Below are 16,675 nucleotides of genomic sequence, written 5' to 3'. Positions count from 1 at the left end.
ATCAGTGGTTGGTGCAAGGGCTCTTGGGATTGCACTTTCAAAGGCTCTTGGGATTGCTAGGTGCTGTTTCCATGCCTCTTCTGACCTTTCTAGGGCCGTTTTTGCCATTTTAAAATTCACTTCTGGGTTTGGCGCAATTTACTTGGAAGTAAATTTTATTGTGACTGTATGCACAGTCAGGTACATATTGAACATACGTAAATGGGGGGTTGCCTGCATAATAAGAATAATTGCTCTCCTCTTGCAGCTTTATATGGTGAGAACCATGCTGGAATCGCTCATTGCAGACAAAAGTGGCTCAAAGAAGACTCTCAGGAGCAGCCTGGATGGACCAATAGTTTTGGCCATTGAAGAGTTCCACAAACAGTCCTTCTTCTTCACTCATCTTCTCAACATTAGTGGTAGGTAGTAACAGACGCAGGTTTGATATGAATGCATGTTTGGTGTGTGTAATACGTCAAGGATAGTAGCGTCTCAGGCAGCCTTTCTGTTGATATGAATACATGTTTTATATGAGGTAACATTTCAAAGGATAGTAGCATCTGGGGCAATCTCTCCCTTTTGCTGTAGCTCATATTAAGGTGCTTTTAGATCTGGATGTGAACTTTGCCAGAAATTGCTAGCATGTGTGTTTAAACTGGTTTCTTGAATACAGTAGTTTATGGCCATGAAGCATATTTATATCTTAAAATAAAAATCATATATCATGTACATACTCTTTTCTTAACTCGGATATGCTTTTAGATCTGATATATATTATAATTTATAATAGCAGATGTAGACTAGCCTTCTGCTCATTCTTCATAAGTATTAAACCTTCCTTCGCTATTTGTGTTTGTAGAGGCCCTCCAACAATGCTGTGACCTATCCCAGCTTTGGTTCCGGGAATTTTTTCTGGAGTTGACCATGGGCCGCCGGATTCAGTTCCCTATTGAGATGTCTATGCCTTGGATTCTAACAGATCACATCCTGGAAACCAAAGAACCTTCTATGATGGAGTAAGAGCTCAAGGATGTTGTGGAATGCATCTGTGGAAATAAATGGGTTGGATATCTTTGAGATGGCAAACTGAAGGCATTTGTCTTTATTGTAGCATGTATTCCTTCTAGCATGTAAAAGGAAATAGTAGCCTAGTGTCTAAGGTCAGGTACTATGCCTTCTGTACTTGCCTTTCATTTGGGGTACATTGTCTCCTTTTGCCATCAGAATGGGTGGGTGGCAATGAGGACTGGCTTAAAGGGTAAGCCAGATATTTTGCCTAATGGGGGGATCCTCAGGTGATGCATAAAATCAGCATTCATTGCTCTGGTCTTTTTAGAACTTGTGAAACAAGTGAGATTGATTTATGGCAGGGGGGTATGTTTCACTTGGGTAGTTCAAACTCTTCCATCAGTTTCAGTTTGTGTGTGTGAAGAAATTTGTTTTTAAAAGTCAGAGGATTAATAACATGCATTGTTAAATTGTAAATATTGATTACATTTTATGCATGAAACTAAGTTTCCACTGGGTGTGCTTGCTTGGTTGGTTTTTAAACACATGCTTACGAAGTGTCCATGGCACACCGAAATGCAGGTCCTGATCTCTCTGACAAGAAGTTGCCATATTCAGAGTCAAACCACTGGCCCATGTAGCTCAGTATTGTGCATGCTGACTTGCAATAGCTCTCCGATTTCAGGCACGGTTCTCTCCCAGCCCTTCCTGAGGAGGCCAGGAATTGAACCTGGGACCTTTTGCGTGCAAAGCAGATGCTGTACCCAAGGACAGTTTTTGGTTGTATCTCTATCAGGTCTTCCGTTGTCTGCCGTCACTGGCTCCCGTTTGCCATTCTTCCTACTTCTTGCACCCTTGGACATGACCCCCCCACCCGTGCTTCCCATGTGCCCTTTCCCTTCTTGCTCATATACAAATACTTTTGAGGGCAAGATTCTACGCACTCCAGGTTGGCTTTAGTGCTAAGTGAGCAGGCAGAGAACTTCTGCTTTAAAGAAGAAAGAAACGGAGGTGACTGTCATACCCAAACACTGTGCTGGCATGTCCTAAGCCTGTTTCTTTCATTGCAGGTATGTGCTGTATCCATTGGACCTCTACAACGACAGCGCTTATTATGCTTTGACCAAGTTTAAAAAGCAGTTTCTCTATGATGAAATTGAAGCAGAAGTGAGCTTATTTTCTTTTCTTTTTTCTTACCTAATTGTTCTAGTAACTTCATAAACAATTGTCCAGTCTTATGCATTTTGGTCCTAAAGCCTGTTTCTTTCACTCTTCTGACAGGTCAACTTGTGTTTTGATCAATTTGTTTACAAATTGGCAGACCAGATCTTTGCTTACTATAAAGCAATGGCTGGCAGGTAGGAGTCTTCTGCTTGGTTTTGGTTCAATTGTCAAAACATGGCAAGCTTTTAACTGTGTTGTATCAGCTGCTATGTACTTCCTTAAAGGACAGACTGCTTCCTTATCTGAAGATCTTATAGCTTGTGCAGGTGGTGAGATCACAACAAATATACATTGCTGGGAAATGAGAGGAGATTGTTAGCACAGAGTTGAAAATGGTCCATGTTAATAACACGAACTGCTTAGTACTGTATTGCATACTCTTGACTGGCAACTACCTTTTAAACAACTAAATATTGTCACGTATCCAAAATATGTTGCCTAACCTCTGTTCCAAATTTTGCATCATGGAAACAGAACTTCTATGTTAGTAACTTACAGATTTTTTCATGCACTAAATCCCACAATTAATTTGATGGTTCAGATACCCTTGCTGAATGTGTATAGCATGGGGTAGCCAAATGGAGACCTCCAGACTCTGTTGGACTTCTGGGGCGCATCAAGTTCACCACCTATTGCCTAGCGCTACTTTTAGGTGAAATATTGTTAATAACATAAACTGAGCCATTCAAGTAAAAGCATTGACAAGTTGCTTTCCAATTACAGTGTGTTATTGGATAAACGATTCCGGGCTGAATGTAAGAATTATGGAGTGATTATACCTTACCCGCCATCCAACCGCTATGAAACGTTGCTCAAACAGAGACATGTCCAGGTACAACTTAAGTCAGTTGCAACAAGATTCTTTTATATTGGCTTGCCAGCTGGGGAGGAGTTGTACATCAGGTTTACATTCCAGACATCTTTGAGTTGCCAATCTCTGCCATGCACAGAGATGTAAATATGAAAGCCTAAATAATTTCATATAGCACATCTCAGATCCCAAGCCAGCCAAGGGTACTCTTGTAGTTGCTTCACCTATGGTGAGAAGCATCACACACATACAAACATTTTTTGGCCCTTAAAAGTAACTGTGTGAATCTACTCATAATATGATTTATATCCCTAGTGAAATAATGGGCTTTAGTAGAATGGACAGTTATGGTTGGCATTTCTCATCCATTCATCTCATGGCATACTTTCAAATATGGAAGCGTTCTTTGTTCTCCTTTTTATTGTTTTAATGGGAACATAGGAATCTGCGTTATACTGAGTCAGACCATTGGTCCATCTTACTCAGTATTGTCTTGCTCACTAACTGGGAGCCTCCCAGACAGAGTTCTCTTTTAGCCCTGTCTGGAGATGTGGAACTGAACCTTCTGCATTCAAAGCAGATACTGAGCTACAGCCCTTCTCGCTCATATGCCCCAGCCAGCAGGGTTTTTTTTACCAACTGAAGCTCCACTTCATGTATAAAATTACTCCCTTACCCTCAGTTTTACTACAGTGGAGGAAGCAGATCCTTGTGCATATTCCTTTGCAAGCATGGGCTTTCCCTGACTGCTGAAATGAATGGATCAAAATCCTTACCTCCATTTTAGTATAGAAAGGCCAACTCATACATATGGGGTACAAGTCAGTTCTTTCTCTCTGCATAGTAATTCCGAATCAAGGACCACTTCTTAATCACCTTCTCACTTGCTGTCTGTCTTGTGACTTCCACAGCTGCTGGGCCGATCCATCGACCTAAATAGACTCATCACTCAGCGTATCTCAGCCGCAATGTACAAATCACTAGACCAGGCCATTAGTCGCTTTGAAAGTGAGGATCTGACATCCATTGTGGTAAGTTTTCCCAGTGGCTCTACTAAGGCTGGATGACATGATGCAGGTTGGAGTGGGGTATTCCTAAATAACAACAGTAGTAACCGCAACACATTTTTTCCTTTCTTTGTTTTTGTAAGTTTTTACATAGAACAGCTGTACTGTGGAGAGAAGATAGAGATACATTATTTCTCATAGTCAGAATGCCTCTGGGCACCATATGATCTTTCCCAAGACCCTCTCAGTTCTGGATTAAGGAGAGGAAGCAGAATGGAAAGAACTGCTTCCCAATGCACAAATATTGCATCTCTAGTACATTTATAATCCCCAGTGGAGTCTATTCTCTTATTACTAATGTGCTCACAGTATGTAGATTCAGGTCTTTCTCATGTATATGTTACAGTCAGGAATCAGAAAGGGAAGTTGTCAGTCCTATATGCATCTTTTGAGAATGGTGCCGTAGGAGACTGTCTACATTCACTGGACTTATCTGCAGATGGGGGAAGAACTGTCAACATCCTCCAGTGGTTGCTGATAGCCTCCACACCTTGGGCATTCAGCATAACATACTGTATTTTTCTGTGTATTAGATGATGTTTCCTGACTCAAAAATTGTGTCAAAAAACTGGGGTCGTCCAATACACGGACAGTGGCATGGGGGGGAGCGGCATGCCCGCCAGCCAGCCGGTTGGCAGGAGTGCAACTTCCTCCGATGCCGCAGTGAGCATCTAGGAAGTGTTTCCTGGCCGCAGCTGTGCAGGCAGGAGTAGCTGTGTGCTGCCAGCCAGCTGGTTGGTGGGAGCGCAACTTCCTCCGATGCCGCAGTGAGCATCTAGGAAGTGTTTCCTGGCCACAGCTGTGCAGGCAGGAGTAGCTGTGTGCTGCCAGCCAGCTAGTTGGTGAGAGCGCAGCTTCCCCCAGTGCCCCTGTGCACGGGAAACACTCCCTAGATTGTTTCCCGCGCGCAGCGGCATCAGGGGAAGTTTCTCTCCCACCAACCAGCTGGCGGGTGGGAGCACAACTTCCCCTGATGCCGCTGCACATGGGAAACAATCTAGGGAGTTTTTGCTGCCCGCAGCTGCATGGGGGGAGAAGCTCAACAACTTTGGGCTATCTCCCCTCATTTTCTTAAAATTGAGTCCCCCAAAATAGGGAGGAGTCTTATACATGGGGGCGTCTTATAGGCAGAAAAATACAGTAGATAAAATTTATTGGTTCTTTTCTTGGCAAAGAAGAGGCACTGGAGTATGAGGATTTTCAAATAGTTGGGTCACTAAGCAATTGCCAAGTATGATACAATGGCTAAGAGATTGCCTTGTGAAAATTCAGCCTGAACCCCTTAAGTCTTGTCTCTGCCATGAATCCAGTCAGTGGACTTAGGAGGTCACTGTGTCTCAGCCTGCGTCTCCCCTTTCTTCTACAGTTTGCAGTATGGGTACAATAATAAGCTTTGTAAGGGTTAGTCAGCTGATGTAAGTAAGCGATATAAATATAAATGTTAAGAATATTGTGTTGTCTTTATAATTCTTCCCCTGGCATCAGTTCAGATCAGATGTATGGTGTTTTCAGTCCACAACCTGTTAGAAAAGTGCCCACTCCTTTCTTTGGGTGCAGGAGCTTGAGTGGCTTTTGGAGATAAACCGTCTGACGCACAGACTGCTGTGCAAGCACATGACCCTGGACAGTTTCGATGCCATGTTCCGAGAGGCCAATCACAATGTCTCGGCTCCTTATGGTCGCATCACCCTGCATGTCTTCTGGGAGCTGAACTTTGACTTTTTACCTAATTACTGCTACAATGGGTCTACTAACAGGTAAGAAGAAAATGTCAAATAGCTCAGTTGGTAGAGTGTAAGACTCTTAACCTCGGGGTCGTGGGTTCAAGCCCCACATTGGGCAAAAGATTCCTGCATTGCAGGGGGCTGGACTAGACTCTTGTCGTCCCTTCCAACTCTACAGTTCTGTCATTCAAAGTGAGGTGCAGTTTGAAGGCTAGTTATAGGTTATGGGTGCATTTCAAGACTCATACTCTTCATCCTTCTTGACCCAAACCAAGGTGGGTTACACATAATCAATTTCACAATAGAGTATTGAAACTAAAAACAATTATAGGCATTGCTCTTGAGTTGGTCAGGGTTTCAGCATAGTTATTTTTAGATCAGAAAAATGACATCTCATTAAGCTGTCAGGGTTGGATGGAAGGGGAAGGGTCACATAAAGCTGGTTAATGTGGGAATCTTAGAGGATACTGTAAATATTTGTATACAAATGTGATGGGGTTGTATCCAAAGTTGTGGGAACAAAAAGCATACAGCTGATCTCTCTCTCCCCCCCCCTGCAGCCCCTGCAGGGGTCCTACTGGACCAAAATCCTTCCACTTGATATTGGATAATTCCTCCCTCATATTGCAGCCCTTTTTCGCATCGCCCAAGAGGGTTTTCAGAGGAGGGAGGAGAGGAAGAGAAAGGTTGGTTGACTGAGCTCTGCCTTCTACACCATTGGATACAGCCCACAGAATTTATAATAGACACGGAACTCCATTATATTACATTATAATGAGCTTATTGACTAAACTGCGGATAAAAATATGTAGCATTGTTTGATATAGTTCTTTGAAGAAGCATTTATGATAAAATATATTTTCAGTAACACTGAAATTCTAGTGATTGGTATTAACAGTTAGAAATGTTCATTTCACAAGTAAAATAAAGGGGTTTTTTCCACTATACTTGGTAGGTGAATACAATAAAAATAGGAAAATACTGTTTCAGACTGAAAATATTAGTAAACTGCCAGTTCATGTAGGAAAATAATTAGTTAACTTGGTGCATAAAGCAATAATGTAAGGAGGTAATCATAGTGCAATACACATCTACTCCAAAACAAGCTTTGGACGCCATTTTCTTCCATTTTTTCACAAATACCAGATTTGTACGGACAGCCATTCCATTTACCCAAGAACCCCAGAGAGATAAACCAGCCAACGTCCAGCCGTACTATCTTTATGGATCTAAGGTGAGTCAGGAAACATATTGGGTATTTAGAGTCCAGTTTGGAAGGAGTTTCATTTAAATGAATGATTTAATGAAAGATGCACCTTAATTCAGTTAATGTCAGAGCGTAGCAACTGCATTGCAGCTTTCTGTAACATTAGTGTATCTGAGGGTCAGTGAGACATTTTTCACAAATGATGTCCATTTGGCCAGTTTCCATGTGATTTGTGCCAGGAAATACTGCAGGGGGCTGGTGCAGTCCTCACATTATTGCACAAACTGTCTGCATCAGTGCTCCATTACCGCATTGCCTTGCTTAAATGTTAATGTTACTAACCCTCCCATAATGTCCCTTTATCATTGGACAAATATCGCAATATCCATCACCCCACCTGTTGTCTCAACTTCCTTTTCTCCTTATTATTGGCTTTTCCTTAATAAAAACAAGCTTTGGAGAAGTCTATCCATTACCCCTTTACTATAGACAGATGGGCCTGGTTCATGCATAATGATCCCAGTCCAATAAATTATGGCTTCCTTCTCATCACCCCACCTCTGCCTTGTTCTCAAGCACCCTGCATTTGTGGGTTTTCAAAACCATGGTTTCCCATGACATCAGACCTGGGAAACTGTTGTTTAAGAATTACCCTCAATCACAATGCAGGATCAGATTCTTGACTCCTGTACATTTTTCTGTTCCAACCTGAGGTTCGTTTCATGGCTAAAAATGTTCCAATGTACATAGCAAGCAGTGTTAGGCCACATGCAAAGCCCTTCCCCAACACTACAATGAAAGAAAAGTCAATGCAAATTCTGGAGCTCATTCTTTCATCAGAGCATCTGTAGAGCTTTGGACTGAGGCAAACATGGTAAGCATGTTTTTCACTAAAATCATTAAGTTAGTGGCCATAATCCAAAGGTGTGTACACACAGAGAGAGAAGGGTGCAGGCACAGCAGGAAATTTGCTCATTGCTGTTGCCGTAGCAGTTCCAACTGCTGAAGACAGAAACTTCTTTGATAACACTGCTGATATCTTTGCAGTGGGAATTGAAAAAGGCGTTTACAACAAGACCCCCAACTGTAGACATGTTCCTCAAGTTCCCCACCCTGGTGTGCTCCGATCACTTCTTTGGATCATCACAATCTGTATTTTTAGGCTTGGGTTTTTAATCAGAGCTAATGACTCCATATATTTGCTTTATAGAAAGTTGAAACGTGATTATTTAAAAAATAAAACACTATGGTACTATCTGATTGCAGAGACGGCAAAGTCACATTGATAGGAAATGTTATTGTCTGTGTTAGCCAAGATTTAGATCTTTTCTACACATTACTCCAGCAACAGACCAGTTGAAACCATCTGAATGACTAATATGACATGACACATTGTTCCTCTACATCAAATGGAAGGTCTCCATGGTACTTCAGTAGTGATCTTCAGGCTATTCCAGCACAAGCATAGAGATTCTTCACACAGTAAGCTTAAGAAGAGTCTGCTGGGCCATCTGTTCTAGCATCCTGTTCTCACAGTGGCCAACCAGATGCCTGTGGGAAACCTGCAAGTAGGATCTGAGCCCAAGAGCATTCTTCCCCTTATGCAGTTTCCAGAAACTGGTATTCAGAATCATTACTAACTCTGACCATGAAGTCCTCCATCGTACCTAGTAGCCTTCAACAGCCTTCTTCAGGAATTTGCCTAACTCTCTTTTAAAGCCATCCACGTTGGTGGTCAACACTGCTTTCTGTGGCCACAAGTTCTATAGTTTAACTATGTACCGTGTGAAGAAGCACTTCCTATTATCTTTTAATCTTCACCTTCATTGAATGCCTAGGAGAATTATCCATGCATAATTTCATGCACTTTCATCATGTCACAGAAAGGAGGACGGTCTGGGACTGATGTGGAAGCACCTGCACATATTAAACCTGCAGTATGGAGATGCTACCATCTTGACTGCAATATGCAGCTGCCTCCACATGGGGGCCACAGCAGATAGATTGTTCCTCCACTAAGTTCCCATTCTGTAGAGTGAAGAATTTTGTGTAGGTCAAACGCTTTTCCTACTCCACCACCAACAGAAGCTGATCCATTTTACCTGCTTCATGTAAAGATAGCACTTCATTTGCTTTGTATACAGTGGTACCTCAGGTTACATACGTTTCAGGTTACAGACTCCGCTAACCCAGAAATAGTACCTCGGGTTAAGAACTTTGCTTCAGGATGAGAACAGAAATCGCGTGGCGGGGGTGCGGCAGCAGCAGAAGGTCCCATTAGCTAAAGTGGTGCTTCAGGTTAAGAACGGACCTCTGGAATGACTTAAGTACGTAACCAGAGGTACCACTGTATTTTCATTATTTATTTATTCATTCTAAGCAGCCCTTCATTGTGTAAGACGGGTGGAGAAACCTTTTTTAACACTGAGGACCACATTTCCATGGCAGCTCTCCTGGGATCCACATGCCCAGTGGACCCCAGGTGATGGATCTAGGATGCAGTGCTGACTCCAGAGAAGTATATGGCCAGGTTTTCATTAGTTTCGGCTCTAGTATATCGAAGAGTAAAATTTACCCACCAAAGCAGATTGATGAGAGGGGCTGTCAAGCACAGCTATTTTCTTGAGATTTAGTTCCTGTTTTTCACCTGTCAGTAGAGAAATGCCTACATGTCTCTTCCATAAATACACTTGACATTCTGGAGTGATGGACTTACTTGAACATTACGGGCTGCAGTAAAACATAGGTAACAGGAGCAAATCAACCAACAGCCGTTTAGATGAATTGCAGGTCAATCTTTTTGTTGTTGTTTTAGTCATTTTAAAGTTCAGTGTTTACAGTTGATGAACACTCTTGCCATGTGAAAATCAATACACCAAGAGTAATGTATCCGGTTCTGGGCATTACAATCTAAGAAGGACAAGGTGGAACGTGTGCAGAGCAGGGCAACCAAGATGACCAAGGGTTTGGAAACCAAACCTTGTGGGAAACAGTTGAAGGAATTGGGTATGTTTAGCCTGGAAAAGAAGAGTCTGAGAGAAAATACGATAGCCTTCTTCAAATATCTAAAGGGCTGTCACATGGAAGATTGAGCCAGCTTGTATTCCCCTGTTCTGGGTGCTAAATTACAAGAAAGGAGATTCTGATTAAACATCAGAAAGAACTTTCTGACAATAAGAGCTGTTCAAGAGTGGAACGGCCTCCTTCAGGTTTTTAAGCAAACCATATATGCCTTAGTTGAGATTCCTGCATTGCAGGGGTTGGACTAGATGACTCCCCGGGTTCCAACTGTACAATTCTATCATTTGTATAAGTGGAAAGGAAGAGAGAGGTGACTGGGATCAGGTTCAGAATTGCATGCTGTAGTCTTAGGGACTTCCTATGTTCAAATGTATCCACAGGAAAATATAAAGAAAACTAGGAAAGCACTAGGTATTTCTCATGTTAGGTTCTCTAAAGCATTGTTGAGCAAACCGGCGAGCTTTTTAAAAAATGAGTCCTTTTTTCTGTAGATTACTGTTTGTCACTCTACTTGAAATTAAAATACCGTAGTAATGTTTGGATGGCTCAGGTTCCTTTTTATTATTTTATAAGCAGGGCAATAGGAAACTGTTTGTCAGAGATGACTGTCAAGAGAAAATAGCCAGCCAGCCACCCACATAAATTCACCTTTATAGCACCTTTTGCAGCAGAACCATTGTAGGTTAAAAAAATGGAATGTATTACTTTCCATCAAAACAGGAAATAATATGTACAAATATAGCACATGACTATTGTTTTCATGAGTTTGTTCACCCAAAAGATACTGGTAGCATAACATTAGTAATTCTGATTTAAGGAGTCTCTAGTTACCTAATGCAAGAAGAATGGATGGTATTCTCTGTTGTTTCCTAATTTAAGGACTCTGTCTGTCCTGGTAGCAATACAGGAAATTGCACTCTGCCTTTGCTATAAGGTGTGGTGCTGATGTCAAGTGTCTCCAGTGTGATTGTGAAACAGAGTAGGGATTCAAATATATATAAGATACTTCTATACAGATGACTCCCCACTTACGTGGGGGTAACATTCTGGCCCCCTGTGCACATAAGTGAAATCACGTAAATTGGGGAGCACTCTTTAAACACTCTCTGTGCCCATCTCTCTTTAATCCACACTAAAAATACTGTATCCAAAAACATCCACAACTAGAATTGAAGCTCTGTGATTGGCAGTAGTTATTTTTTATTAACCAATCTTACAGTACAATCCTATGCATGTTTACTCAGAAGCACGTCTCACTGTTTAGGAATTATTATTATTATTAGGAATGTGTGCTTAGGATTCCAGCCTCAAAATCAGTGATACATAATGCCTTCCATGTTTTAAACAATTTCTGAAAATTCAGAACTGCAAGTACTTCTGGGTTCCTTTTGTAAAAATGGCATCATATTTATTTTCCAGGAATATGAAGTAAGCACAAGTATCCATTAGCAACTGAATTAATTCCTTTCTGTTCCATTGCTTATTGCTACATATGAATTCAGGCAGGGACAAAGAGCTGCTAAAACTCCCACACAGAAGAACATGTTGATTCACTGCTGCTATATCCCTTTCTGTTCAGTAGCTGCAGTCTTCCTTTTTCAGTGTGTAAATCCACTTTTGAATATTCATCAGCTGTTTAGCATCCACATGCTGTCGTATTTGTAATAGCTGCAACTGTTATGCTACTTAATACAGGGAGAAATTTAACTACACTTCTTGTGCTCATCTTTGTAATTATTTTTACACATTTTTAAAGAATTTACTTGTTTTAACATCACCGTCCCACATAAAGTGATCCTTATGTGCATTTCTTGAACTATTTTTAAGTTTTTATAAATATATTGTTTTACCTTCACCTCGTCACTAGAAAGTTGTGCATAGGCTGTGATCAGGAGCTCTGATCAACATGTTGAGGTGAAGGGTCAATTCACACAATCCTGCTCCTCGCTCACTCTGCATATTGATTGAACTTGTCTGAACAAGGCTATGATGAAAGTCTTGGGAAACAGGACTATAGCAAAGCACTTCTCACTATTGCTTATTCAGATTTCACTTGGACACTCCCATTAACACACCTGGTGTTCCAATCTTCCATAAATTGCTTAATGAAAATGAAGTAACATACAAAGCAAAGAGTCCTCCGTTTATATGTCATGACCCAATTTACCGTTGCTTGGCATCAGCCAATCATGTTAATTATATTTACTCCAGTATCCACATTAATTGCATTATCTCATTGATATCAAAATATAGTACCTTATTGATGCAATCACAGTTTGTTCATTTAACTTTCCTTATAAATGGAGATTGAACAATGCATGTCTCCTCAGAAGTTAGACATGTTGAGTTCAGTGGACCTCACTTCTTGGAAAGTGTGTACAGGAGTGCAGCCTAAGAAAAATGTGTCCAGAGTTGGCAAAGAAACACAGATAACAACAGGGAAAAGAACACTGCATGAAAGGCACATTTGCTTTTGGACAGAGATTCCAGAGTTTTGTGCAGAGAATTCAAAATTCTCTGTCAGCCTACCACTAGATTCTGTTATATTATTAGCAAAATAGGAAAATGTTTACTTAGTGATCTGCAAGCTTCAAACTATTTGTATAGCTGTTCAATATATTTTGAAGATCCAGTAATGTTTTTGTTTTTGTCCACCCCCACAGCCACTCAACATTGCCTATAGCCACATCTATAGCTCCTACCGGAACTTTGTGGGTCCTCCTCATTTCAAGACAATCTGCCGGCTCCTTGGGTACCAAGGGATTGCTGTGGTGATGGAAGAATTGCTGAAGATCGTCAAGAGCCTGGTAATGGTGCAGTTGTGGATGAGGTTCAGGCCAGGAAGTCAAAACAACTCTGTATATTGAACAATACATTTTAAAAATAAAATGTATATTATTTTAGAATATAATTCCCATTACATTGAGATGCCTGTTTTGGGTTGGCAGAGTATCTCCACTGAAAATATTCTGTTCTGGACTCTGATTACATTGTATTGGAGCAAAGACAATGAGAACAAAATTAAGCACCAGGAACTTGGGAAATGGAAGATGTTCCTGGACCTGTATCTGCAGTGCACATTTATATCAGTCTCTGATCTCCCCAGACCTCACTTTGCAATTAGAAACATAGGAAGCTGCCTTATACTGAGTCAGACCAATATTCCCTCCAGTTCAATATTTTCTGTGATGACTGGCAGCAGCTGTCCAGGATTTCAGACACTGTCCTCTCCCATCCCTAGATGCTGTACCACTGAACTAGATGCTCTACCACTGAGCCACAACCATTCCCCAGGGTCCCCTGAAGCTTTGTTTAGAACTTTTTAAAAAATGAAACCACTGTTGTAAATCATTTTCATAACCGCATCTGTGGCCACTTTGTAAAACAGAATAAGCTTTCAAGTTTATGCTGATCTTCTAGAGCTGACCTTTGTGTTCCTCTGCTTCTGGTAGTTGCAAGGGACCATCCTTCAGTATGTGAAAACCTTGATAGAGGTGATGCCAAAGATCTGCCGCCTGCCAAGGCATGAGTATGGATCTCCAGGTTGGTACTTGGAATGCTTCATGAGATGGCTGTCAATGTCATTTCTTCCCTATGTGCATCTTTATTTATCTGTGAAATTTGTATTAATGCACTTTCACCATTCTGCTCAGGATGGCTTATGTGCGGTTATCCTGCCTTAAAATAAGTTATGCCAAGAGATAGTTGCTTGCCTAAGGCAACCTTCATAACAATGGAGGTTTGAACCTAGGTGTTCTTGGCATAGGTCCAGTGTTCAGTTCATTACACCGCACTGCCTTTTCCTGTGGTTTCAGTTTGTTGATGTCGATGTGTGGAGAAGTCTCCTAAAAGACTAAAGATTATGGAGAGTCCATGCTGACATCCCGCCAGGAGCAGATAGCCAGGTTATCATTCAAGAAAGCTGTTCTGTCCACCTACCCCAAGAGATTTCAGGTGGGGATGGAGTTGTATTTGGCCTGGACGGTGGTGGAACACGAGCATCAGCATGTCAGCACATGTTATGTCAATGCTGACCTAGTCTGAATTGATGGGGCTATATAAGTTTGCTCCAGCCCTCTCTGTTTGCTATTCTCAGCTCCTGCCACCTTGCCCTTGGGCCACAATGTAGGACTAGAAGGTCACTAAATTCCAAATAGGAATCCTCTAGTTTGCAGTGGTTTTGTTATTGTTGTTTTGCCTACTCTGTACAGGGCCTTAGAGAAAGTAATATTTCCTAACATCTTGAGCTCACAAGAAACAAAGGCATCTGGAGTATCTTTCTCTTTCCCCTACTTTTTTCCGGGTATGATTGGCTGTCAGTAGCGTCCTTCCACAGCATTGCTCTTCAGGTGTGGAGCAGCCTGAGCCATAGACTTCTAAGAAGGTTGAAATGAAAGGAGAGTGTATGAGGCAGGCGCTCAGGACCACAGCTACTTCCAAGGGCAACACCAACTTGCTCTTCGCAGTTGGCACCCTTCTTTCCTATCATATCGATCCCTAGTTAATTTCTTCCTTTCTCTTTTGCTTCTTACCAGGAATCCTGGAGTTTTTCCATCACCAGCTGAAGGACATAATTGAGTATGCAGAGCTCAAGACTGATGTGTTCCAGAGTCTGAGAGAAGTGGGTAATGCCATTCTTTTCTGCCTTCTCATAGAGCAGGCCTTGGTGAGTTAAAATGAATTCTTTCAAAAATTGGCAGGGTTTTAAATAGATAAATTAACCAACCAACCAGATGAGCTCACCCAGTTCAGTTAATATGTTGATGCAGCTGTGATTTAATTAATGAGGGTGGCACCATGTTTGTGTGTGTGTGTGTGTGTGTGTGTGTTTAAATGGTTTGGCATCGGTTGTAAAGCCATTTTAATGAGAATAGACTTGAGGAGATAGCTGGTGGAAATCAGAATGTACAAACCGTGGCATGTGGGAATTAAATTAACATGAAAGTGGTGGGGATTGTGGAGTGGTTTCAGGAACAGAAAGGCTCTGTGCTTTTAACTGGTTTGGAAGAACAGATCATCATGAGGCTTCGTTGTGGATTTAGTGTGTTACATACACATGGCATGGAGCTATAGGGATAAAGGGGGGTTTGGGGACTCTCATTTGCATGGCATTTTTATGTGGTATGGGTATGTACCCTGCTCGGAGTTAATCCAAACAGTCTATGTATGCCTTCGACTTCATCCTTTGCCGGTCCCTTGCCTGTTCTTATAGACTCCACTTCAGGATTGCTAGTAATAGTGATATCTGTACAGGTTGCATACATTGCATGACATTGCTGTTTGAATTTGCAAACACAGTGCCTGAATTCTTAAAGTACCTCCACTATACTGCTTCCTGCACACCTGGTTTAGCACCAGCACCAAACCATGAGTGCGGATAGTTGCTTTCTGGATATCCCTTAGTGCCCAGCCCAATCCTTTTGGTGCATCCCATCTTCTCTTAAGAGGAAGAATGTGTCTTCTTGGGATGCTTGACTGTATCATAGCTCTCTTGAACGTCATTTTCTCCCATTGTGGCTATGTTGGTCCTTCCGATCTGCATAATGTTAACGTGCGCTTGAATGTGCACAACAGCCTCCCCCACCCCCTTACTGGATACTTATTCACTGAGTTGCTTCTCATAGTAGAGACACATCATTAGTGTATTAGGGAGCCAATACTATTTTGATATAGGAGCAAAATGCCAATAGCAGCATGGAGGTAAGCGCATCAGGGTCATAGTCCAAGGACAAGTATTCTGGGAAAGGATGATCAGCAGAAATTATATGTGTTGTATGTGAATAAACCTATCCAGTCTTTCTCTCAGTTCTAAGTTCATCAGTGAAGATTTGGATTAAATAATGTAAAATGAATCATTCCTTTGTACTTTCTGATGGCCATAAAGGCACACATAACTCAATCCAATACAAATTTGGTTACTGTGTTCGATATGACTGATTTATTAATTTTTCCTCTACGAGTGTCTATATATTTCCTGCTTGTGACTGAAGAGAGAACATTTCGACACAAGCTTACTTTTCTTAAATTTCACTGTTGTTGTTGTTGTTATTGTTGTTGTTGTTATTATTATGGATAAAAGTTCCAGAGTACTAGTGGTTTTGCCAATCATAGAGTGGTCTTTTCACAAAGACCTTCTGAATTCATGATTTCCTGAACATCATAATGCCACTTAATTTCTTGTATGATTAATAAAAAAGAAAGAAACGCATTTCCTTTTCCAAGGACAAACTAATCTATCAATTTACTAATCTATTAACTTGTGCTTGGGATGTGCCACAGAGCACAGATAGTTAAACATAAGAGATGTGGGCTGACGGACGTCTTCTTCATTGCCCGCCATGGAAGGAGAATTCCTTCTGCCATAGTCAGCAATGAAGGCCTCCCCTCTGTTTTCGAGATGAGATTGGACATTTAGCATGGGGTTTCTTGAAAAGTAGGAAGCAGTCACATACCATTAGACAGTTAACTATTAAGTATTGCAATGGAAGTTGAAACCCATCTTCTAGGACGTTCATTGTGCTATTTTTGGTAAGCAGCCAAGGCTTTAGATGAGGGAACTGTGCACGTATTTTTGACACTACAAGGCATGGCTGGTGATTGGAGAATTGATCACAGCATTCTGAATGTGTCC

The 16,675-nt window shown here is 41.4% G+C and overlaps 1 protein-coding gene across 3 annotated transcripts in view; it reads left to right on the top strand.

Annotated features, from left to right (window-relative positions):
* The window catches only part of LOC310757963 (cytoplasmic FMR1-interacting protein 2), a 65,111-nt gene that overhangs the window by 31,991 nt on the left and 16,445 nt on the right, over window positions 1-16,675 (top strand). For all 3 annotated transcript variants that reach the window (XM_083603811.1, XM_083603812.1, XM_083603813.1), the window contains exons 16-26: window positions 248-401; window positions 842-998; window positions 2,061-2,157; window positions 2,272-2,348; window positions 2,938-3,046; window positions 3,937-4,056; window positions 5,650-5,849; window positions 6,963-7,050; window positions 12,708-12,851; window positions 13,497-13,587; window positions 14,580-14,710. In XM_083603811.1, coding sequence (XP_083459937.1) covers window positions 248-401; window positions 842-998; window positions 2,061-2,157; window positions 2,272-2,348; window positions 2,938-3,046; window positions 3,937-4,056; window positions 5,650-5,849; window positions 6,963-7,050; window positions 12,708-12,851; window positions 13,497-13,587; window positions 14,580-14,710 — 1,368 coding nt within the window. The remainder of the gene's footprint in view (window positions 1-247; window positions 402-841; window positions 999-2,060; window positions 2,158-2,271; window positions 2,349-2,937; window positions 3,047-3,936; window positions 4,057-5,649; window positions 5,850-6,962; window positions 7,051-12,707; window positions 12,852-13,496; window positions 13,588-14,579; window positions 14,711-16,675) is intronic.

This window comes from Podarcis filfolensis, assembly GCF_964270895.1.
Source record: "Podarcis filfolensis genome assembly, chromosome: 2".
NCBI classification, from domain to species: Eukaryota; Metazoa; Chordata; class Lepidosauria; order Squamata; family Lacertidae; genus Podarcis; species Podarcis filfolensis.
Note: the sequence above shows the minus strand (reverse complement) of the source record. Positions and strands in the feature narration are given on the sequence as shown.